A 25,325-nucleotide genomic window follows, 5' to 3' on the forward strand; every position below is an offset into this window, starting at 1 on the left:
TAAAACTGGTGTTTAATGTTTGTAAACTTCCCTTTAAACCCCCCCTCCCCCATTCCCTACGCCTGATTTGTAACCTACGCCTGATTTTCTAAGTGTAGGCAAGATTTTTCTGAGCGTACAAAAATCTACACTTATTCCATTCTAAGTTAGTTTGGAGTAAGTTTTCACTGCCTAAACTTTCAAAACGGGCGTAAGTGGCTGGACACGCCCCCTTTTGGAAAAAAAAATCTGTTCCAAACTGAAACTGTTCTAACTGACTAGAACTGGAGCAAACTAATTGCCGAGAATTGCAATTTCTAAGGTACTCCATTCTAAATCAGTTGCTCCAAAAAAACAGGAGCAACTCAGGCCGAAACTTGGCCCCATAATATTTGTACTGTGCTTGTCCATCCCTGGAGAGTTAGGATACCAAACCCTGTGTGACCAAATCTTGGGCCTCTTAAATTTCCACTATATGCTGGGAAGGAGAGTTTCTCTGCATTGTCAGAATTGGAGATTACATTTAGGAGCTAGCCATTATTTTATAATTTAACACACAGGAACCCAATGCAGTGTATTCCACTAAAACTTTGTGTTGCAAATATTCAGTTAAGCACTGTTTACCACTAAAGTTGTAGCAACTTTTTCTAGGGTAAATGCTGCAGGTTTTCTGTAATCTGTCTACAAAAATAATTTAATCTCTGGCTGCTCATAGAATGATACCAACCAGAAGGAGGCCATTCGGCCTATCATGCCTGTGGCAGCTCTTTGAACGAGCAATCCAATTGGTTCCACGCCCCAGCTAATTTTGCTTTTCAAGTGTATAACCATTTCACTTTTGAATTGTTTTTATTCGTTCCTGGGATGTGGGTGTCGCTGGCAAGGCCGGCATTTATTGCCCATCTCTAATTGCCCTCGAGAAGAGGGTGGTGAGCCACCTTCTTGAACTGCTGCAGTCCGTGTGGCGATGGTATTCCCACAGTGCTGTTAGGGAGGGAGTTCCAGGATTTTGAGCCAGTGACAAAGCAACGGCGATATGCTTCCAAATCAGGATGGTGTGTGTTACTATTGAATCTGCTTCCACCACATTTTCAGGCTGTACATTCCAGATCATCATAACTCACTCCATTTAAAAAAAAAACTTTCTCCCCAACCACCAGTTATCTTAAATTTGTGATCTCTTGATACTGATCCTCCTGCCAGTGTGAACAGTTTCTCCCAATCTAATCTCTCAAAACCTCTCAGAATTTTGAACACCTTTATTAAATCTCCCCATAACCTTCTCTGCTCTAAGAAGAACAATCCCAGCTTCTCCAGTCTCTCCACATAACTGTGGCCCCTCATCACTGGTACTATTCTGGCAAACCTCCTCTGCACCCGCTCCAGGACCTTGACGTCCTTCCTAAAATGTGGTGCCCACAATGCTCCAGCTAAGTGATTTATAAAAGTTACCATAATGTCCTTGCTTTTATACTCGATGCTTCCATTTATAAATGCCAAGGATCCTGTATGCGTTTTTTAACAGCCTTATCAACTTGGCCTGCTACCTTCCAAGATTTATGTATGTGAACCCTCGGGCCTCTCTGTTCCTGCATGCCCTTTAAAATTGTACCATTTAGTTTATATTACCTCTCCTCATTCTTCCTTTCCAAATGTATCAAAATGTTCTCTAGAAGTTTTGTTCATTTGTGTACTGTATTACTATTTCATTCTGTTGTCATGGAGGCAACGACAGCCATTTTGTCCACAGAAGGGTCGGAGAAACAGCTGCCATCAATGACCAGTTAATTTGTTGTTTCAAGGATGGTGCTGTTGCTACAGCAATGTTAGCAGGGCACCAGAGTTCCTTAGTCTTTAACATCCACCTGAACCACTGTAATAGGCAAGCAGTTCCTTGGTTCAGAACTTATTGTACTTTCAATATGTCCGTAACACACAAAATATCTGATTCATAGTTCACAGGGCTCAATCCAAAAACAGTCGACTTCATATCTGTAACCTTGGCATGCTTCCCCTAGAAAAAAAATCAAGTTACAACCTACTAGTTGTACACACTTGACTCACTGTGAGCAACTTCACAGGAGATGCACTAGTCTGTATAATTCTGCTTCTCACCCAGTTTATGGATCTCTTTCTCACTAACTTTGTATTTACTAAAAATTACAAGCCTGAATGTATTTTAATCTTCATTTCAGCAGCATATATTCTCAGAAATACAATGGGTTGTTTGTTTTGGTGTTCTTAGAAGCTCAGTGTATTATAAATATTTAATACATATACTCCTGCTTGTTGACTGAATTGGATATTTTAAACATGAATTTTAATATAAATGAATAACATCTGTTTAACAGTGCAGATGTTTTGTAGCTTCTATTATTTCTCCTGTCAGCATTTACCAGAAATAGGATAGCAACTTTTTTTTTGAAGACTCGGCAAAACCGTGGTATTGTTTTCAGCAAATAATTTTGCGTGTGGGGGAAAATACTTAAATGCAAAGTGTGGAGCAACTGAAACCGATTATGTGCACATTAATTTAAAATAGTTTTGTTGATAGCAACATTCTTTATCTTTGCCTTTCAAAAAGGCACCTCACAAAAATATTCTGTCGCGCCTACAAGAATTCATACTTTTAACCTCTTCAATCAACTTTGAAAGCTGAAAATTTCAGCAAAAGCAATTACAAATAAACATTTATGTAATGGTCCTAAGTACCAGGAAACTGTTGGTTTCTCTGCTATAGATAGTTACTGAGTATTGCATCTCTTTTGTCCCACCAGACAAGGCAACTACAAGTACAAGAGGGGGATTACAGCAACCCTAACGGAATCGGTTAATCCACTGCAACTTGACGTTGTGGAGGAAGTTGTGCACACAATGGACACTTCCTGAAGTATCTGACCATCGCTTTTTTACCTCCTCGATGTGGACGTGCATAAAAGCTCTAATAGTTGTATGTACATTGAAATAAGTAACATATGTGTAATGACAGGAGACCTGTTTAATTTTTACAAATAAAGTTAGTCTCCAAGATTTCTTTAACATCCACAACGAGTTGTTTATTATTTAAAACCCTCCCAATTTCCCAAGAAATATTCCCTGTTTGTACATATAATAGTAGCCATGTCTCATTTCTGCAGAATCCTTTGTTCCGCTATTATCCGGTTATGCCTGTGCAAGTCCAGCTGGGTTAAAAGATCAGTCAATACCTTTCCTAAATCAGAAGGTCAAAGATCGGGTTTTGCATTGAATTTGACATCGCTCCTGTCTAAGAATTGACTGGGTGGTTGCTTTACACAGCAAATTGAAATGTTTATACAATGAAAATGTTTCCTTCTGTACAGTCACCACTTAATAGACATTAAGCTGCACACATAAGGTCATTCTGCCAATTAAATATGGCCAAATCGGTAGTCAATTGATAACTGACAATTATAGTACAAGCCAAATATCAATGTGCAGATTAGTTCAAAGCAAATCAGATTGGTATGAAAACCCACACATGTGTATGTACATACAACTTTATGCACCAATGAAATATAGATAATGTGTTCTGTTTAACACTTTTTAAAATATCTGCCACCTGCAGTACTTGGTAATAAAAAATAAATGTTGGGTGTCCCAGGGCTTTTTATTGTGGTACACATCTGACTTCATTATCATGTTATTGGTGAACAGCATATTTTGAGATGAGTGTTAAGTACGCAACCTTACTTGGAGTCTGTTTATTTGGGGATTTATATTATTTAATATGTACATCATGCTTGTAGCTTAGTCCTAAATTATGATGAAAATTTGTTGCACCAGTTAAATAAATATGCCAGGGTGAGAGTAAACTTGTCCATCAATCGTGCCACATAATTTAAATTGTGTCGATTTATTTTTTGCCCTCAAGTATTCTTGTAGGTTCTGAATCTAATTATTGGATATATTTCTTGATATTTCACTCTGATTTACTCTTGGATTAGACTTGCAGTGAAAAAGGAAGAAAGGCTTACATCGATCACATCTCAGAATGTCCTAGAGTGCTCCCCACACACAGCATTACTTTGAAGCATGAGTTTAACATTTCATCTGAAGAATAGCATCTCTGACAATGTAGTTCTTTATCTGTCCTGGAGTCGGCCTTGAAGCCATAATCTTCTGAGTGCTATCAACTGAGTGCACCCGTACCTGCACCACATTTGTTAATCTCTGTAGATAATATCAGATATTACATGAAGCCCATGTACAGTCAGTGTTTACTATAATCTCTCATCAGCAACAAAGACCCAAAAGGAAATCAAACCACCCATGAACTCTGCTTTTCAGAGGGAAAAGATGTGACTTTAAAGGTAGTAATCTCATTTATGAATCTAGATGACAATTATAACCTCAAATCCTCTAATGAGGTGACTGATTTATAATTGTTTGAGTGCAGCTCCAATAGCTCTCCAAAGATTTATAACAGGTTTGTCAAACGTTATCTCTTCCCCTCCTCATAAAGGCATACTGATTTTCCCTGATGACTTAATTTATCTTGAGGGGTTTCATAATGCTCTTCATCCGAACCTCTTAATATTTTACCATGGTAGATGTCAGGCTCACCAGCTTGTAATTTCTACGACAATTCTTTTACCCCTTTGTAAAAAATAGGTGTGTTCCTTTCCTGTAACCCTTTGTACAATTCCCAGTCCTAAAGATCCTCACTAGAATGTGACCAATTTTGTTGGCTAATTCCTTGTGTACAGCTCAGGTACTTAATGCCAAATTAGCAAAATGGATTGAAAATTAATCTGATAGAATAATAAATTGACAAGCATGTGTCGAGGGCAAGTGACCATGCAGTAGGAAGAGCAAACATGGTAGGCGTTTAAAATACTGGAAGGTAAAAACTAGGTTTTGGCTTTTTTAAATTAAACTGATGACGAGACGAGAAGACGGGTCCAAGCAAGGCAAGAATGATTTCTTTGCAGCCTCCGCCACAATGGTGGATATTTGGAATGGATTTCCATCGAAAGCAATTAATGTGTGGTACTTAATGGAAAGAAGTTGGTGAATTCTCTGGCTGTGAAAAGACATTGAAATTTATATGGAAAAGTATAGATGTAAATGATCCAATATTGTACAGAATACTGCAATTCCAATCCTATTGGGCTCCAGGTGTACTTCTATGGAACACAGCTATGCAAATTGGATATTGATGATTTATAATGGATTTACATCTTTCGAGTTTGATTTATACTTATGCACTGGAGAAATTTCAGCTTCCTCCTTGAAGTTGGGCTCCTAAGAAGATTAAATAAGTTGGGGAGAGTTCCTGACTCTGCAACATATATATTGTTAGAGGGGATGGGAAATGACTGTTTCTCCTACTCTAAAACATTCTTGAAGCAGGACAAAGCAGAATCACAGACCTGCCAAAGAATTAGTCCATTTTCCTTTGGGGCGGGCTGTTAAGTTACAAGGGGCTAGAATTTCCATTGGCTTACCACCCGGTTTCTGGGCGGTAATGGCCATTGTGGACGATAATCAAGTCAGCGAGAAATTGCCCACCCGCGTTATGCCGCCGTTTTCGAGGTACCACTGGGGAGTGGGCTGCCGGCGTGCACCTTTCTCTGATCGCCATGGCGCGATATTTGGCTCGGCGGTGACCCGTAGGTGAGTATGAAAAAAGCCGCCCACAAGAATCAGCGGAGCTGGGCGGTAGGTGAGTAGCTTTGCAAGAAAACGGTTAGTAATTGGTTTTTTACTCATTATTTTAAAATTATGTTGTGATTTAGGTTAAAAGGGTCTTGAGAATGTTTTAATGATTTTTTATGTTCTGTTTTATTGAAAAAATGGATAAATGGTTCATTCTCTGGTTGGCAACCAGTAACTAGTGGGGTGCTGCAGGGATCAGTGCTGGGACCCCAACTATTTACAAATCTATATTAACGACTTGGAAAAAAGGACCGAGTGTAAAGCAATGTGTGAGGAGGACACAAATCTGCAAAAGGACACAGACAGGCTAAGTGAGTGGGCAAAAATTTGGCAGATGGAATATCATGTTGGAAAGTGTGAGGTCATGCACTTTGGCAGAAAAATCAAAGAGCAAGTTATTATTTAAATGGAGAAAGATTGCAAAGTGCTGCAGTACTGCGGGACCTGGGGGTACTTGTGCATGAAACACAAAAGGATAGTATGCAGGTACAGCAAGTGATCAGGAAGGTCAATGGAATTTTGGCCTTTATTGCAAAGGGGATGGAGTATAAAAGCAGGGAAGTCTGCGTGCAGTTTTGGTTTCCGTATTTACGAAAGGATATACTTTGGAGGCAGTTCAGAGAAGGTTCACTCGGTTGATTCTGGAGATGAGGGGGTTGCCTTATGAGGAAAGGTTGAGTAGGTTGGGCCTCTACTCATTGGAATTCAGAATTCAAAACGTATAAGATTATGAGGGGTGGATGCAGAGAGGATGTTTCCACTGATAGGGGAGACTAAAACTAGAGGGCATAATCTTAGAATAAGGGGCTGCCCATTTAAAACTGAGATGATGACAAATTTCTTCTCTGAGGGTTGTAAATCTGGAATTCGCTGCTTCAGAGAGCTGTGGAAGCTGGGACATTGAATAAATTTAAGACAGAAATAGACAGTTTCTTAAATAAGTGGTTATGGGGAGCGGGCAGGGAAGTGGACCTGAGTCCGTGATCAGATCTTATTGAATGGTAGAGCAGGATCGAGGGGCCGTATGTCCTACTCCTGTTCCTATTTCTTATGTTCTTATGTAGTGTTTTTGTGCTCCTAAACCCAACCCGCAGCCTCGGGGTAACTTTTTAGTGATTTTAAAACTTTATCGCCTATATTCTTTAGGAACGACCCAATCAACCCTAAATTCCACCTTTTCGCCGAGAATCGTGGTGCAACGCCCATTTTTTGCTTTGGCCGGATTTTTACATTTTTGGGAGGGTAAGTTTTCGCCGGCAATAATCTTGGGAATCTTAGCGGTCTTTTGGGCGCCAATCGGGCGCTGGCGGGTAGTTAGGAAGTTCTAGCCCAACGTCTCCTTAATTCTAGGTAGCTGCTATGTGATAATGTGAATATTACCCCTTGCACGAGTGCTCTGATTATTTTCTCAACAGCTTATAGATCCATGTCTGTATCCCAACAGATACATTTGTATCCCTAAGGTGATGCTCGGCCCTTCAGGGCCTCTCTGGAGAGAGTTCTTGCAGTTATATGGATTGTGCAGACCTTTTGCAATACTGCAAGTTTAGTAATGTGAAGAAATCCAAATTGAAGCCTCTGAAGACAATAATAACTTTTATTTATATAGCGCCTTTAGGTTCCTTGCAGTCAGATTGAGGTGAATTTATAATGGGGAACAAAGAAATGGCGAACCAGTTAAACAAATACTTTGGTTCTGTTTTCACGAAGGAAGACACAAATAACTTTCCAGAAATACTAGGGGACTGAGGGTCTAGTGAGAAGGAGAAACTGAAGGATATCCTTATAAAGCGGGAAATTGTGTTAGGGAAATTGATGGGATTGAAGGCCGATAAATCCCCAGGGCCTGATAGTCTGCATCCCAGAATACTTAAGGAAGTGGCCATAGAAATAGTGGATGCATTGGTGATCATTTTCCAACAGTCTATCGACTCTGGATCAGTTCCTATGGACTGGAGGGTAGCGAATGTAACACCACTGTTTAAAAAAGGAGGGAGAGAGAAAAAGGGTAATTATAGACCAGTTAGCCTGACATCAGTAGTGGGGAAAATGTTGGAATCAATTAAAGATAAAATCGCGCATTTGGAAAGCAGTGACAGGATCGGTCCAAGTCAACATGGATTTATGAAAGGGAAAACATGCTTGACACATCTGGAATTTTTTGAGGATGTAACTAGTAGAGTAGACAAGGGAGAACCAGTGGATATGGTGTATTTGGACTTTCAAAAGGCTTTTGACAAGGTCCCACACACGAGATTGGTGTGCAAAATCAAAGCACATGGTATTGGGGGTAATGTACTGACGTGGATAGAGAACTGGTTGGCAGACAGGAAGCAGAGAGTCGGGATAAACTGGTCCTTTTCAGAATGGCAGGCAGTGACTAGTGGAGTGCCGCAGGGCTCAGTGCTGGGACCCCAGCTCTTTACAATATACATTAATGATTTAGATGAGGAATTGAGTGTAATATCTCCAAGTTTGCAGATGACACTAAACTGGGTGACGGTGTGAGCTGTGAGGAGGACTCTAAGAGGCTGCAGGGTGACTTGGACAGGTTAGGTGAGTGGGCAAATGCATGGCAGTTGCAGTATAATGTGGATAAATGTGAGGCTATCCACTTTGGGGGCAAAAACACAAAGGCAGAATATTATCTGAATGGCGGCAGATTAGGCAAGGGGGAGGTGCAACGAAACCTGGGTCATGGTTCATCAGTCATTGAAAGTTGGCATGCAGGTACAGCAGGTGCTGAAGAAGGCAAATGGTATGTTGGCCTTCATAACTAGGGGATTTGAGTATAGGAGCAGGGAGGTTTTACTGCAGTTGTACAGGATCTTGGTGAGGCCTCACCTGGAATATTGTGTTCAGTTTTGGTCTCCTAATCTGAGGAAGGACGTTCTTGCAATTGAGTGAGTGTAGCGAGGGTTCACCAGACTAATTCCCAGGATGGCGGGAATGACATACGAGGAGAGACTGGACCAACTTGGCCTTTATACACTGGAGTTTAGAAGGATGAGAGGGGATCTCATAGAAACTTACAAGATTCTGATGGGACTGGACAGGTTAGATGCTTGAAGAATGTTCCCGATGATGGGGAAGTCCAGAACCAGGGGACACAGTCTTAGGATAAGGGGTAGGCCATTTAGGACTGAAATGAGGAGAAATTTCTTCACTGAGTTGTTAACCTGTGGAATTCCCTACTGCAGAGAGTTGTTGGTGCCAGTTCATTGGATATATTCAAGAGGGAGTTAGATATGACCCTTACGGCTAAAGGGATCAAGGGGTATGGAGAGAAAGCAGGAAAGGGGTACTGAGGGAATGATCAGCCATGATCTTATTGAATGGTGGTGCAGGCTCGAAGGGCCGAATGGCCTACTCCTGCACCTATTTTCTATGTTAATGTAGTAAAACATCCCAATGCCCTTCACAGCAATGTTACAAGACAAAACATAAATTTGACACCAAGCCATAAAAGAAGAAATTAAGGCAGATGACGAAAGCTTGGTTGAAGAGGTAGGTTTTAAGGAGTGTCTTAAAGGAGGAAAGAGAGGTGGAGAGGGAGGGAGTTCCCGAGCTTGGGGCCCAAACAGCTGAAGGCACGGCCACCGAAAGCTGAACAGTTATAGGGCTCAATTCTCCCCAGTATTTGCTGCGTTTTTTTTGGAGCAGGCTGCTTTTTCTGGCCTAACTTAAAAACCCCCCGTTTCCCCAATCAATTTGCACCAGCGTAACTCAGTTACGAATTTTTTCGGTCAGTTTTTTTTTCAGTCAAAGGGGGCGTAACCAGCCACCTATGCCACTTTTGGCCATTTAGGTAGGGATGTTTGGCCAGCTGAGAGTTACTCGAGTTCTGATTAGGCCAGTGTATGTGGCCTGTCCTGAAAAACCTTCCCTCGAGTTAAGGAAATCGGCGCAGCAGATGCCCGGACACACTGAAAGAATTGAAAAACACACAGCAGCAACTTACCTCCAACCCCACCTGTAGGATGTCCGGTCCCATTCTCAGTCACCGGTTCACACACACAGTCTGGTTCCATTCTCGGGAGTCCGGGGTGGGTGAGGGGGGAGGGGGGGGGGGGTGGTGGAGCGGGAGTGAGGACAGACAGAGAGAAGAGAGAGACCCGAATCGGCGACCAAGACGACCGGTCAGCCTTCGGGCGGGGTTGGAGGTAAGTTGCTGCTGTGTGTTTTTCAATTTTAATGTGTTGGGAGCTGGCTGTATGCTTCACTTTGCAACCTCAGCTCGCATTGTGTCCCTGATTACCATGGCAGTCCGATCTTTTTGGCGCGGATCAAAGCTCCACCCCAAAACTAAAGGTCGGGTTAGGCCACGCCAAAATGAAGAGATCCAACGGGGAAACTTGCAACATTTTTTTTGCCGTACTTGGGCCCAAAAAATCGGGCGTAACTCTTCAAGTACGCCAAAAAAATGCTTTGGGGAAAATTGAGCCCATAATGAGGGATGTTCAAGAGGGCAGAATTTAAGGAGCGCAGACATCTTGTGGGGTTGTAAGGCTGAAAAAGATTACAGAGATAGGGAGGGACAAGGCTATGGAGTGATTTGTAAACAAGAATGAGAATTTTGAAATCGAGACGTTTAACCACGAGCCAATGTAGGTCAGAAAGCACAGGGGTGATGGGTGATCGTGACTTGGTGTGAGTTAGGACACGGGCTGTTGAGTTTTGGATGACCTCAGGTTTATGTGGGAGGCCAGCCAGGAGTGAGTTGGAATAGTCCAAGTCTAGAGGTAACAAAGGCATGAATGAGAGTTTCGGCAGCAATCTTCACTGATTTAATTTTTGACTACTGCTTGAGGACTAGCTAACAGGTATTCAAATCCAGTTATTGAGGTTCTCATCAAGTGACATCATGACTTGTCTATGAGCTTTGAAACTGAGAATTGGTACCAAACACACAACGTGAGTTCTTTAAAATGCAACCTAATGCCAATGTCATCCCCCTTGCTCCATCAAAAGCACGCCGTTGGTGGTCAAATCAAGGCAGGATGAGTCCCATTGCTGTACTTCCAACACAAGTACAAAACGTCTTAACCCTTCATAGGAAAACAACATCACAGTGACTGGTATAAAACGAAGGTGCTGCACAATGCAGAATTCTATACTTACTGGTTATAGTGCTAGTACAGCACATAGGAGGCTCAGAACATAGTGGCAGACCTCAGTGACCACATGATTCAACCCTGCTAATGGATTCTTCAACAAAGTGGTCTCTATGATATTTCACAGCTGGAACTCAGTCAATCAACGTTTGCTTTGAGTGAGAATGTACAATACACCAGTTCATTTCCATGGCTTAACATCAGTGCTCTTAAAAGAATAAACTGTTTCCCCTTCTAGCATCTGAAAAATCAAACGCACCCTTTTACCACCTCCCAGCCAATGGTTTCAATGCAGATTATAGGGAAAATGACGAGGGATCTACTGGGGAAAATACCGCAACTCTAAAATAAAATGCTTTTTAAAAAAAAAAAGGGGCAATCAAAAGGGAAAAGCCGAAACTAGCAATGAGTATAGCTATGGAACTCCAATGCAACAAGAAATAAATTCATTATTGCAGCAAATGGGTTATCAAAGGAAAATTGTGATCCCTTAAGGATACAGCTGAAGATTAACTAGCAATAGATAACTTGCTAAATGATTATTTCCTGGAAGTATTGAATAGGGGATATATCCATTGAATGAGGTTTGAGGATGTGAAAGGTGCTATCTAAATGCAAGTTCTTTCGATGTGCTTAAACTGTCCCCAACTAAGAATAAAATCATATAGCACAGAAGGAGGCCATTCAGCCCATCGTGCCTGTGCGAAATATTCTAGACAAGTTTTTTTAAGGTAAAAGATTGTGGGAGTGAAGTTCGATAGCGCCCTATTTGGGGCGGTAATTTTTTAGTTTGAGACAATTTAGCTCCTGGTGAGATGGGTTGCTAAATTGTGGCAAATTGGGTGTTTTTGCCCCAGGAGTGAGGGGATGGTAAGTGAAGCGCTAAAGGTCTGAACTGGGCGCTGCAGGGTGAGCTTAGTCCCAGCTACTTACCCAATTTCAGCTGAGTTTAGAAACAAAATTCTGACAGGATTGGACAGGTTAGATGCAGGAAGAATGTTCCCGATGTTGGGGAAGTCCAGAACCAAGGGTCACAGTCTAAGGATAAGGGGTAAGCCATATAGGACCGAGATGAGGAGAAACTTCACTGAGAATTGTGAATCTGTGGAATTCTCTACCAGTTCGTTAGATATATTCAAAAGGGATTTAGATGTGACCCTTACGGTTAAAGGGATCAATGGGTATGGCGAGAAAGCAGGAATGCGGTACTAAAGTTGCATAATCAGCCATGATCATATTGAATGGTGGTGCAGGCTCGAAGGGCTGAATGGCCTACTCCTGCACCTATTTTCTATGTTTCTATGTTTCACTTCATCAATCAGCCTTCAATCCTTAACTCCAGCTTTATTTGGCTCTTAAAGGGGTGGTCATTTGAACCTGCTCATTTTCAGCATTGCGAAAGTCAGGCACGCATCTCCGGAGCTCAGGAAAGTACTGAAATGGCTGTTGGCAATCCCCCTTCAGGAGAGAACCACAAGATTCAGCAATGTGGCTCGGGAGGCATTGGTGGGGGCACTGGAGACCAGGATGGACTCCCTGTTCCCTGCGTCGTGAAGGAAGCCATCACTGCAGGTGTTCCGTGCCATGTGGTCAGAGATGGCCCGGGAGGTGAGGGCCAGCATTGAGGTGCAGAGAAACTTCACTCAGTGCCGCAAGAAATTCAATGATATAGCGGGTGAGCACAACCTTTCACACCTCCATACCAGCTACTCCACCTATGTCTGTGCACACTATGCAGACCACCACTCAACCACCAAGCATCTGCAGATACACTCACTCATGTCCTCATCTCACGCTTTGCCTACATTCACTGCTATTCAACCACGGTGGGCATATCTTCCACATACATTGCTGGACTCTTACTCTTACGAGTTCCTTTCATTTGCAGGCCAAGGTGGCACATAACAGACCGGAGCAGCAGAAAACTGGAGGAGGGGAACCTGACCTGCGACCCCTCTCCGACCTGGAGGAGTGAGTGCTGAGGCTCTTGGACCCGCAGGTGGTGGATGCCATGGCCGACGGAGACGTCGACCCGCCCTCTTTTCTCATACCACTTCCCCAACCCCCCCCCCCCACACCAAAATGCTTCATCACTTTCCAGCTCCTGACACTGCATTCCTGCTCTCACTTTAATGTGAGTCTTGTGCCATTGATGCTCTCAGAGAACCAGGCAAATGCTGTGCATCCTGCACCTGAGCCCCCCCCAACCCCAAGACATTGTAGAGGAGGAGGAACTGAGCACTGCGTCATTTCATCTCTCGCCTGCAGGCACCAGCTCAGAGGTTCATTAAAGGCTAGCTTAGTAGAGGGGTCAGCACTGGGTCATTCACCGAGAACTTAACGGGCTGCAGCAAGACCAAGGGGAAAGAGAACCTTGGGAGACATCTCCCCGGAGGGCCAGTTCTCCTCAGAACCCAGATGAGGACCTTGATGAGGCATTCACACAAAGGGTGATGACCATGCACGCAGACATCGTAGGTGCAATGACAAAGGGAAATGGATGTGGTCCTAGGGACGTCCAGAGGAACTGGGAAGTGGGATGGAATTCACTGGAACCAAATTCTGATGAGACAGTCGCATACCTCCTTGCACAAAGGTGATGGGCTCGCTGCCTCCTCCGTCACTGATGTTGCTGCTCCTGCTCCCGCTCCTCATCCTCCTCCTCAGGTGATGCAGCTATGCCAGGTGGCAATGGCTGTGCCCTCGCGATGGCCAGGTTGTGCAGCATGCAGTAGACAACGATGAATAGGAACACCCACTCAGGCGAGTACTGGAGGGCTCCTCCCGAGCAGTCAAGGCAGCGGAACCATTGCTTCAGCACTCCGATGGTCTGGTCAATGATGTTCCCGGTAGTGGCATAGCTCTCATTGTATGAGTGCTGGGCAGGAGTGGTGGGGTTGCGGCAGGGAGTCATGAGCCAGGTGGAGAAGGCAGTCATGAGCCCTGTGTCTCCGAGCAGCCAGCCATGAGTTTGATTTGGTGGCTGGAACTGAGATGGCACACTGGTCTGGTGCAGGATGAAGGCAACATGGCTGCTGCCAGGATAGCGGGCATTGACAGTGAGGATTGTGTGTAGTTGCCGACCAGCTGCACATTCAGTGAGTGGAAGCCTTTGCAGTTACAGAAGATCTCAGGATTGTGACGTGTTGCCCACGAAGTGACGTCAGTGCGGTCAATGGCGCTGTGCACCATGGGGAAGCCCGCTATCCCGGCAAAGCCACATGCCGCTCGTGCTGCTTCTCTCTGCTCATGGGGAAGGAGGTGTAGCCCCTCCTCCTTCTGAACAGAGCATCTGTGAACCTCGCGGATGGAGCAATGGGCGCCAAACTGGGAGATGTTGGAGATGTTTCCTGTCGCTCCCTCGAAGGATCCATTGGTGTAGAAATTAAGCATGCTGGTGACCTTGACTGCCGCTGAGAGAGCCATACTCACCCCGGTCTGAGGCTCGATGCTCAAGGTGTGGCTGCAGCAGTTGCAGAGCTCTGTGACCACGTCCTTGGTGAAGCACAGCCTTCGCACACACTGCTCTTCAAATAAATTGATGTAGGAGAACTGTTGCTGGAATACCCTGGGTGAGTAAGGCCTCCTGTTGCCAGTCCTGTGGGACCTTCTCTGGCCACATTTTGCTGCCTTTCTCCCTGTTCTCCCTGTCCATCTCCATGTGCTGCTCCCTGCGCCTCTCCGTTACTCTCCCTGTCCATCTCCATGTGCTGCTCCCTGAGCCTCTCCGTTACTCTCCCTGTCCATCTCCATGTGCTGCTCCCTGAGCCTCTCCGTTACTCTCCCTGTCCATTTCCATGTGCTGCCCCATGTCCTTCTCCCTACCTTTCTCTCTGCAATTGTCTCCGCCTTCATTTTCACCTAAGCATGCTCTGACTTGGTGTCTGAGCAGGGGGTCGAATGCCAACACAGCCCCCATGAACATAAGAACGTAAGAAATAGGAGCAGGAGTAGGCTGTCTGAGAGGCGGGAGTTCGTGGCGTTGGTGAGGCCTATAAAGGTCCAGCGGCAGCGAGAGGCGGCGGCAGTCCGAGAAGCGGGAGTGCGTGGTGTTGGTGAGGCCTATAAAGGCCCAGGTTGTGCAGCTGCAGCGGGGAGAGAAGGCAAAAAAGAAGTAGAAAGAAATCAAAAGGTGATGTCACAGCCAAGGGGGTAAGTGATTGGCTGGTGATTGGTGCGTAGCTTTTCTTTTTCTTTTTTATATCAGTAAGTAAGCTGTTAACATTGTTGTTGCCAATTTAAGGGTATCTAAGGGTTAAGTCATGGCAGGGGAGCGCGGTCACGTGATATGTTCCTCCTGTTCCATGTGGGAACTCGGGGACACTTCCAGTGTCCCTGACGACTACGTGTGCGGGAAGTGTATCCGCCTCCAGCTCCTGACGGACCGTGTTGCGGAATTGGAGCTGATGGTGGATTCAGTCTGGAGCATCCACGATGCTGAGAATGACGTGAGTAGCACGTGTAGCGAGTTGGTCTTACCGTAGGTGAAGGGTCCACTGGCAGCTAGGGAATGGAAGACCAGTAGGAAGAGCAGTGCAAGGAAGGTAGTGCAGGGGTCCCCTGCAGTCATCCCCCTGCAAAACAGGTACATTGCTTTGAGTACTGTTGAGGGGGATGACTCATCAGGGGAGGGCAGCAGCAGCCAAGTTCATGGCACCGTGGCAGGCTCTGTTGCACAGGAGGGCAGGAAATAGAGTGGGAGAGCGATAGTGATAGGGGATTCAATTGTAAGGGGAATAGATAGGCGTTTCTGCAGCCGCAACCAAGACTCCAGGATAGTATGTTGCCTCTCTGGTGCAAGGGTCAAGGATGTCTCGGAGTGGGTGCAGGACATTCTAAAAAGGGAGGGAGAACAGCCAGTTGTCGTGGTTCACATTGGTACCAACGACATAGGTAAAAAAAAGGGATGAGGTCCGACGAGACGAATTTTAGGAGCTAAATTAAAAAGTAGGACCTCAAAAGTAGTAATCTCGGGATTGCTACCAGTGCCACGTGCTAGTCAGAGTAGGAATCGCAGGATAGCTCAGATGAATACGTGGCTTGAGCAATGGTGCAGCAGGGAGGGATTCAAATTCCTGGGGCATTGGAACAGGTTCTGGGGGAGGTGGGACCAGTACAGACCAGATGGTTTGCACGTGGGCAGGACCAGAACCAATGTCCTCGGGGGAGTGTTTGCTAGTGCTGTTGGGGAGGAGTTAAACTAATATGGCAGGGGGATGGGAACCAATGCAGGGAGACAGAGGGAAACAAAAAGGAGACAAAAGCAAAAGACAAAGGAGATTAGTAAAAGTGGAGGGCAGAGAAACCCAAGGCAAAAAACAAAAAGGGCCACTGAATATAAAGGGGCTGTAGGAGGGGTCAAAACCAAAAATCATGGTTTACAAACTAGGATTAAAACACTCTACCTAAATGCACGCAGCATTCGAAATAAAGTAAATGAGTTGACGGCACAAATCATTACAAATGGGTATGATTTGGTGACCATTACAGAAACATGGTTGCAGGGTGGCCAAGACTGGGAATTAAACATACAGGGGTATCTGACGATTCGGAAAGATAGACAAGAAGGGAAAGGAGGTGGGGTAGCTCTGTTAATAAAGGATGATATCAAGGCAGTTGTGAGAGACGATATTGGCTCTAATGAACAAAATGTTGAATCCTTGTGGGTGGAGATTAGAGATAGTAAGGGGAAAAAGTCACTGGTCGGTGTAGTTTATAGGCCCCCAAATAATAACTTCACAGTGCGGCGGGCAATAATCAAGGAAATAATGGAGGCATGTGAAAAAGGAACGGCAGTAGTCATGGGGGATTTTAACCTACATATCGATTGGTCAACTCAAATCGCACGGGGTAGTCTGGAGGAGGAATTCATAGAATGCATACGGGATTGTTTCTTAGAACAGTATGTAACTGAACCTACAAGGGAACAAGCTATCTTAGATCTGGTCCTGTGTAATGAGACAGGAAAAATAAACGATCTCCTAGTAAAAGATCCTCTTGGAATGAGTGATCACAATATGGTTGAATTTGTAATACAGATTGAGGGTGAGGAAGTTGTGTCAGAAACGAGCGTACTATGCTTAAACAAAGGGGACTACAGTGGGATGAGGGCAGAGTTGGCTAAAGTAGACTGGAAACACAGACTAAACAGTGGCACAATTGAGGAACAGTGGAGGACTTTTAAGGAGCTCTTTCATAGTGCGCAACAAAAATATATTCCAGTGAAAAAGAAGGGTGGTAAGAGAAGGGATAACCAAGGAAATAAAGGAGAGTATCAAATCAAAGACCAATGCGTATAAAAGGTGGCCAAGGTTAGTGGGAAACGAGAGGATTGGGAAAATTTTAAACAACAGCAAAGAATGACTAAAAAAGCAATAAAGAAAGGAAAAATAGATTACGAAGGTAAACTTGCGCAAAACATAAAAAGATAGTAAAAGCTTTTACCGATATATAAAATGGAAAAGAGTGACTAAAGTAAATGTTGGTCCCTTAGATGATGAGAAGAGGGATTTAATAATGGGAAATTTGAAAATGCCTGAGACCTAAAACAATTATTTTGCTTCGGTCTTCACAGTGGAAGACACAAAAACCATGCCAAAAATTGCTGGTCATGGGAATGTAGGAAGGGAGGACCTTGAGACAATCACTATCACTAGGGGGGTAGTGCTGGACAGGCTAATGGGACTCAAGGTAGACAAGTCCCCTGATCCTGATGAAATGCATCCCAGGGTATTAAAAGAGATGGCGGAAGTTATAGCAGATGCATTCGTTATAATCTACCAAAATTCTCTGGACTCTGGGGAGGTACCAGCGGATTGGAAAGCAGCTAATGTAACGCCTCTGTTTAAAAAAGGGGACAAAAGGCAGGTAACTATAGGCCGTTTAGTTTAACATCTGTAGTGGGGAAAATGCTTGAAACTATCATTAAGGAAGAAATAGCGGGACATCTAGATAGGAATAGTGCAATCAAGCAGACGCAGCTTGGATTCATGAAGGGGAAATCATGTTTAACTAATTTACTGGAATTCTTTGAGGATATAACGAGCATGGTGGATAGAGGTGTACCGATGGATGTGGTGTATTTAGATTTCCAAAAGGCACACAAAAGGTTACTGCAGAAGATAGAGGTACGCGGAGTCAGAGGAAATGTATTAGCATGCATGGAGAATTGGCTGGCGAACAGAAAGCAGAGAGTTGGGATAAATGGGTCCTTTTCGGGTTGAAAATCGGTGGTTAGTTGTGTGCCACAAGGATCAGTGCTGGGACCACAACTGTTTACAATATACATAGATGACCTGGAAGAGGGGACAGAGTGTAGTGTAACAAAATTTGCAGATGACACTAAGATTAGTGGGAAAGCAGGTTGTGTAGAGGACACAGAGAGACTGCAACGAGATTTGGATAGGTTAAGCGAATGGGCTAAGGTTTGGCAGATGGAATACAATGTCGGAAAGTGTGAGGTCATCCACCTTGGGGGAAAAAAAACAGTAAAAGGGAATATTATTTGAATGGGGAGAAATTACAACATGCTGAGGTGCAGAGGGACCTGGGGGTCCTTGTGCATGAATCCCAAAAAGTTAGTTTGCAGGTGCAGCAGGTAATCAGGAAGGCGAATGGAATGTTGGCCTTCATTGCGAGTGGGATGGAGTACAAAACCAGGGAGGTCTTACTGCAACTGTATAGGGTATTGGTAAGGCTGCACCTGGAGTACTGCGTGCAGTTTTGGTCACCTTATTTAAGGAAGGATATACTGGCTTTGGAAGGGGGTACAGAGACGATTCACTAGGCTGATTCCGGAGATGAAGGGGTTACCTTATGATGATAGATTGAGTAGACTGGGTCTTTACTCGTTGGAGTTCAGAAGGATGAGGGGTGATCTTATAGAAACATTTAAAATCATGAAAGGGATAGACAAGATAGAGGCAGAGAGGTTGTTTTCCACTGGTAGGGGAGACTAGAACTAGGGGGCACAGCCTCAAAATACGGGGGAGCCAATTTAAAACCGAGTTGAGAAGGAATTTCTTCTCCCAGAGGGTTGTGAATCTGTGGAATTCTCTGCCCAAGGAAGCAGTTGAGGCTAGCTCATTGAATGTATTCAAGTCACAGATAGATAGATTTTTAACCAATAAGGGAATTAAGGGTTATGGGGAGAGGGCGGGTAAGTGGAGCTGAGTCCACGGCCAGATCAGCCATGATCTTATTGAATGGCGGAGCAGGCTCGAGAGGCTAGATGGTCTACTCCTGTTCCTAATTCTTATGTTCTTATGTATACGGCCCCTCGAGCCTGCTCCGCCATTCAATAAGATCATGGCTGATCTGATCATGGACTCAGCTCCACTTCCCTGCCTGCTCCCCATAACCCCTTATCGTTTAAGAAACTATCTATAGATAGTTTCAATGTCCCAGCTTCCAGAGCTCTCTGAGGCAGCGAATTTCTCCTCATCTCTGTTTTAAATGGGCGGCCCCTTATTCTAAGTGCGTGTCCTCTAGTTCTAGTCTCCCCCATCAGTGGAAACATCCTCTCTGCATCCACCTTGTCAAGCCCCCTCATAATCTTATACGTTTCGATAAGATCACCTCTCATTCTTCTGAATTCCAATGAGTAGAGGTCCAACCTACTCAACCTTTCCTCATAAGTCAATCCCCTCATCCCCGGAATCAACCTAGTGAACCTTCTCTGAACTGCCTCCAAAGCAAGTATATCCTTTCGTAAATATGGAAACCAAAACTGCACGCAGTATTCCTTGTGTGCCCTCGGCAATATCCTGTTTAACTGTAGCAAGACTTCCCCGCTTTTATACTGCATCCCCTTTGCAATAAAGGCCAAGATACCAATGGCCTTCCTGATCACTTGCTGTACCTGTATACTATCCTTTTGTGTTTCATGCACAAGTACCCCCAGGTCCCGCTGCACTGCGGCACTTTGCAATCTTTCTCCATTTAAATAATAACTTGCTCTTTGATTTTTTTTTTCTGCCAAAGTGCATGACCTCGCACTTTCTAACATTATACTCCATCTGCCAAATTTTTGCCCACTCACTTAGCCTGTCTATGTCCTTTTGCAGATTTCTTGTGTCCTCACACGTTGCTTTTCCTTCCATCTTTGTATCGTCAGAAAACTTGGCTACTCAGTCCTTTCTTGCAAGTCGTTTATATAGATTGTAAATAGTTGGGGTCCCAGCAGTGAAGCAAAAGAAATGTTGGCCCGAGTGATACAGGGGAAATAGCTAGAAGACAGAACAATCACGATCTGTCCACCAGTCACTCTGCCGATATGTTCGAAAGCGGAAAAAATAATGGCCTACAGAATTTTCTTTTCAAGATGGCGCCTTCAAATGGCATCGCTCCAGCCAACTCCCGACTGCAACTCAACAGCTGAAGCTGGCGTCGTCACTGCCAGGCAGTAAGTGAGGGTGCGTGGCCCTCTTCTGGGACGGTAATGGGGCGCTGGGCACAGCGATGACAGCACCATCGCCGCGCGCAGCCAATCAGGGCGCTCCCAGCAGAAGCGAGGCGTTGCACCTCCGCAAAACCCCTGCCCAATTCCGTGGGGGGTGGGGGCGCTTTTATCGCCACGCCCGGGCGATTTGAACCCAGCGACGATAAAGGAACGGCGGTGATATATGTCCCAGTCGGGATGATGAATGACTTGGAGTTGATGGTGTTCCCAAGCACCTGCTGCTCTTGTTCTCCTAACTGGTGGAGGTCACGATTTTAAGAGATGCTGCCAAAGAAACTTTGGTGAGTTGCTGCCGTGCACCCTGCAGGTACTACAGACGATAGCCATGTGGTGGAAGGAGCAGATGTTTAAGCAGGTAGATAGGGCGCCGATTAAGCGGACTGCTTTGTCTTGGATGGTGTCGAGTTCTTGAGTGTTATTGCAGCTGAACCCATCCAGACAACTGGAGAGTATTGTCTTGTGCCTTGTAGGTGGTGGAGAAGCTTTGGGGAGTCAGGAAGTGAGCCACTTGCTGTAGAATACCCAACCTCTGACTGTTCTAGTTGCCATTCTTATGATGTCTTTATACTGCACCTTTTGACACTTTCAGTGTAACCATGCCAAAGAGCAGCATAAAACCTGGTGAGTTTGGTCATTTATTATATTTTAAAAATTGACTGATGATTGTCATTACTTAACTCTAATTGCTGATGTAATAATTTTCTATATGAATGAAATATGTGAGAGCTTTATGAGGCATATGGCTCTGTTTCATCCTGATACTTCTAATGTGATAATGTAAATAATTTTTGAACCAACATTAAAATTACAGAACGGTAAGTTTCAGTTACGAAGATCTAAGCTCCTAAGTAGTTAAATGTATTTTTATTCTGTTAGTATGCTGCAAATCATTATGATTTAATGGTTGGCAATTCATTTACAAAATTTTGCAAGCACATGATAAAAAAAAGCACTATGCAGTTTTGAATCCATGTATCAACTTAATAAAAATCAATAGATGCAAGTACAATTTTACCCCTTACATTAAGCAACTATGTTCTTGAACATGTCAAGTAGCATTGCTTTACATTGTATACAATGTTCCGATATTAGCCTGCATAAATTTAATTAATGCAGTGTTTAGGTCCAGAGCATAATCCGGTGTACACACATAAATAATGGACTGCTTAACCACAGGCATTGTATCAAGGTACTGGTTCTGGCTACACGGGTTGGAGATACAACTCCCATTTGAAACAGCAAGAATGCTGACCTGGAAGTCCTCCTGCTTTACCTGTGTATTGTCAAGCATTAATCATTAACAATGGTCTACAATTCCCTACTGTTGCCTTGCAGGACTAGTACCAGTAAGTACTGAATGAAGCATAGGGAAACAGAACAGACGTTTAAATGTCCGCAACACTCTTGCACTACTTGTGTGAGTCATAGGAGTTATGTTTAAAAATATTCTTTTTTAACTTCAGAAACGACATTGCGTACACAGGAAACGTTCACATTTTACAAGGTTTTCACAGTCGGTAAATTGTCCAAGTTGTTGCAAAGGACCACATTACTCCAACCTAATCATTTCTGGCTCTGTTGAAACATCACAGTTATTGTGTGTTTTATGCACTTGTTCTCCCCAGTCTACCTGATACAGCTTGCCCTGGGTCTTTAGGCACAATGTCAATGTTATTTTGTCTTTTGACCTGTGCCCAAGAAATTGTTCTGCATCATTTCCTCAGTGAGGATTGACCAACCAAAAGCTGCTTTTTAAAAGTGGTGCTTTTAAAATAAAAAAAATAAAAATTATTTTCATTTTAAAGGTATTACAAAAATAATTGCAGAATAGTCTACACTGGGTAGTCATAGAAGTGAACTAGTTTAGACATGGCAAAAAGGAACAGGCATTGTTCTGAGCCTGAACAACAGAGAAGCCTAAATGGCATTTCTGATGCCAGCAGACTTAGTTGGAGAAAAAAAACATCATTATGGTATATCAATAAGTAAAAAAAAAGCTCTCGTTTTTGTCCACGGTAATTAAGCTGGAGTTGTCCTTTAATCCTCGTTAACATTTAATTGAAAAGGTGGATAACCGGTGATGAGGATTTTTGTATCTGGTTACAGTTCAATGGGAAGAAGATTAATAAAAAATTATTTGCATTTGGCTTACTGGAGCATGTTTTCCAGATACTGCCTTTTTGACCACAACAAAAGCACACAAGATTCCAAACCTTTTCAACAGCTAAATGTTCTACCTACAGATTATCTTCCTGGTTACAAAGTTTAGATCCTCCAACTAAAGATTTGAAAGCTCACCACACACAAAGTTTAAGAAGTCAGTGGGTCAATCAATGCTAAAATGTTATCTGTCGCTGTAGTTTGAATCCATGTCCTGGACGAAGTCTAGGTAAAATAGTGTCAAATCCCAACAATGCAGAAATGGGGTAAGTTTCCATTGCAATACTGCTACTTGAGTACTTAACCTCCAAAGACAACAGTATATCCTGTGGGTAGGCACAGTGGTACGCTAAATAAATGTGAAAAGTAAAGTACATTTGTTTCTAAGTTAATGTGTTAGTACAACTATCAACTCTTATGAAGATTCTTTTATAGATCGTTTATTTTCCTAATAAGATTGGCCTACCATTTCTGTCCATTTAAGCATATTATATCTATAATTTTATCATGCCACACTGACAGCAATATGTAGTGTGTGTACTGATTTCTGTTTCGCCTAAGCACTGTACTCTTGTGTAACTTATCTTTGCTCCTGTATCTTAATTTATAGACAGAAATAAGAGTAGGAAATTAGAAAGTACATCTATAAATATATTTTTGAAAATGTAACACAGAACCATGGAGACTATATAATTCTTTTTTTCATTTGACCAAATGACAGAACTTAACCATTCTACAGTTGCTAAAATCTACTCTAACAGTATCAGTCCTTACAGTGCTGTTTAAACCCAAATGGCTCAACCACATTCCATTAATGATGGCGCTTTCTCTCTTGAGATCTTCACTGTGGTGCTTCTTTTGTTTTTTTAACAATATTCAAGCAGGAGTGTGACGGAATTGTTTTGTAAATTTCCATACAACTTAATGAGTTCAGGTGCTTGATGTCCATCCATGCATCTGCTTAGCTATTTGATGCATATAACTAATGTCAGGTCGAAGATCTGGTTCAGGGTTGATGCACATGATCACCAACTCTCGTAACTAAGGAAAGAATAAAATGCAGTTTGTTAGACAAATCTATCGCATATTGTTTTGTAACATTACATTTTTTGCCAAAGGGGTGGGAGTATTATTAGTCTCCGTCATTTACTAGTAAGAGGACTGCTTTGTAACTAAGTAATGTGAACAATATACTTGGAGCCATAGTTTTATTGGGAACAGAGCCCAGACTGAGTGAATTTCTCAGTAAGCACTGCAGCAGGAGAGACCAATGTCACCCTCTTAGGGACAAAGGGCAGGGTTACTGGCTCATCAGCACCGGCATGAAGCTACACGGGGTGAGAACTGAATGACAACCAATTGTGGTGGTAAGCAGTTTTCAAAACCGTTATTTTATGGCACCTATATGGAGCTACAAGGAAAACTACTATATAAAGCATCATTAACTACGCAAAGTGCTGACTCCTCTGCCCAGTCTAGAGCTTGCACAGTGGAACATAATTATGATTTTTGGATGCAAGTTACAATTTGCACAAGACTCCACAATTTTTGATCACACGAGTCTACAAACTACATCATCTTGATTTAAACCAGTGATTGTCTCACCAATATTGTTCTGCAAACCGCTTGCAAAACTGCCCTTTGTCACCACTTTGTAATTAATGTAAAAAATCAAGAAAAATATTAAAATTGCATTTGGGATGGTGACTGATTATTTCACTTTTAAAGGAATAATGGGAAAAACTTTACATTTTTAACCTGACTAATTAGGCACATAGATAAGAATTGTCAGTCTTTGTGAATTAAGTGAAATCTTTCTTCCTCACATAAATCCTCAGTTCAAATCAGTAATCATTGCATGAAAAATAGTAACCCAGTGAAGGCAAAAGTTTTTAAGTAAGGTTATTAAGATTCAAATTGAGCACATTTCATCGGGGCATGTTCTACAGTGTCACAAGGGAATACTATTCTATCATTCTCTCCGGTAATCTTGTGTTTTATTCTACAGTAATGTAATAGCATACACCCTGGTACAATCTGCTGCACAGTGGTCTCATTATTGCCAAACAAGAACGTAGTAGATAACTGGATTCATATATGTACTTGTGTGCACCTTTAACCCCATTGTAAAGTGATTGGAGTTATTTGGTAATATTTCAATTTATTGAAATGTAGTTTATTTGATGTTTTAAAAATCAGGTTGATCCAATTATAGACATCATGTACAGGCCAATTCAGTTTCTATACATTACATTTCACAATATGTTTCCGTTGATTTTGAACCCAAATAGGGAAATAGCAAATAGCCAATTTAATGTCAGTGGCAGCCCAGTTTTGCGGAAAGTCATGTACGGTAAATGAGATGGCACGCTGCCTCCTTAGGCTCTCAGATTGCTTTAAAGTGATGCTTTTTGTCGGAATTAAATGAAGTAGCTACACTTTAATGGTAATGCACAGTTGCTGCTAGAGACTCAGGCAGCCAAGTTCACTACGTGGCTGGTGATAGGCCGAGTGGCTCTGTCTATCTGTACAAACTGGGGGTGAAGTTTCTCCGTGATTTGGGGAGGTGTCATAGCCTGAAACTTTAAACAACTGCATGAGTGCAAACTGGCACATGTACAGCTGTTTTCCATTGTCCCAGCTGTTATAGGATCAATCTCCCGCTGGGGAACGCGGTTACATGAAGAGGCCTGTTTGGTGTCACCATCCCTACAGGAATGCTGCGCGGAAAGAGTCAACAAACTGTCCAAAATCCAGAGGGTCTGGCAGCAGATCAGGAAACGTTCTAGCAGTATTAGAAAATTTGCCATGATGAGGATACCCAACGTTTTCCAGTATCAAGCAGATGGGCAAAGCGTGTTTGCCACAAAGAGTTTCCTTTTAACCTGTTTATATTTTGACTGAAATTGTATGTGAAGCAGTCAGACAAACAT

At 43.3% G+C, this 25,325-nt stretch overlaps 2 protein-coding genes across 11 annotated transcripts in view; one reads left to right on the forward strand and one right to left on the reverse strand.

Annotated features, from left to right (window-relative positions):
- LOC139233097 (proteasome subunit beta type-7-like) overlaps positions 1-3,027 on the forward strand; it is a 12,476-nt gene extending 9,449 nt beyond the window's left edge. Inside the window, exon 5 of the mRNA XM_070863616.1 lies at positions 2,757-3,027. Within this exon, the coding sequence (XP_070719717.1) occupies positions 2,757-2,868 (112 nt within the window). The 3' untranslated portion in view covers positions 2,869-3,027. The remainder of the gene's footprint in view (positions 1-2,756) is intronic.
- Positions 3,028-22,724: 19,697 nt separating this feature from the next.
- Positions 22,725-25,325, reverse strand: part of LOC139232464 (serine/threonine-protein kinase Nek6-like) — a 337,407-nt gene continuing 334,806 nt past the window's right edge. For all 10 annotated transcript variants that reach the window (XM_070862692.1, XM_070862690.1, XM_070862681.1 and 7 more), the window contains one exon: positions 22,725-23,433. In XM_070862692.1, coding sequence (XP_070718793.1) covers positions 23,323-23,433 — 111 coding nt within the window. In that variant the 3' untranslated portion in view covers positions 22,725-23,322. The remainder of the gene's footprint in view (positions 23,434-25,325) is intronic.

Source organism: Pristiophorus japonicus, chromosome 20 (genome assembly GCF_044704955.1).
Source record: "Pristiophorus japonicus isolate sPriJap1 chromosome 20, sPriJap1.hap1, whole genome shotgun sequence".
NCBI classification, from domain to species: Eukaryota; Metazoa; Chordata; class Chondrichthyes; family Pristiophoridae; genus Pristiophorus; species Pristiophorus japonicus.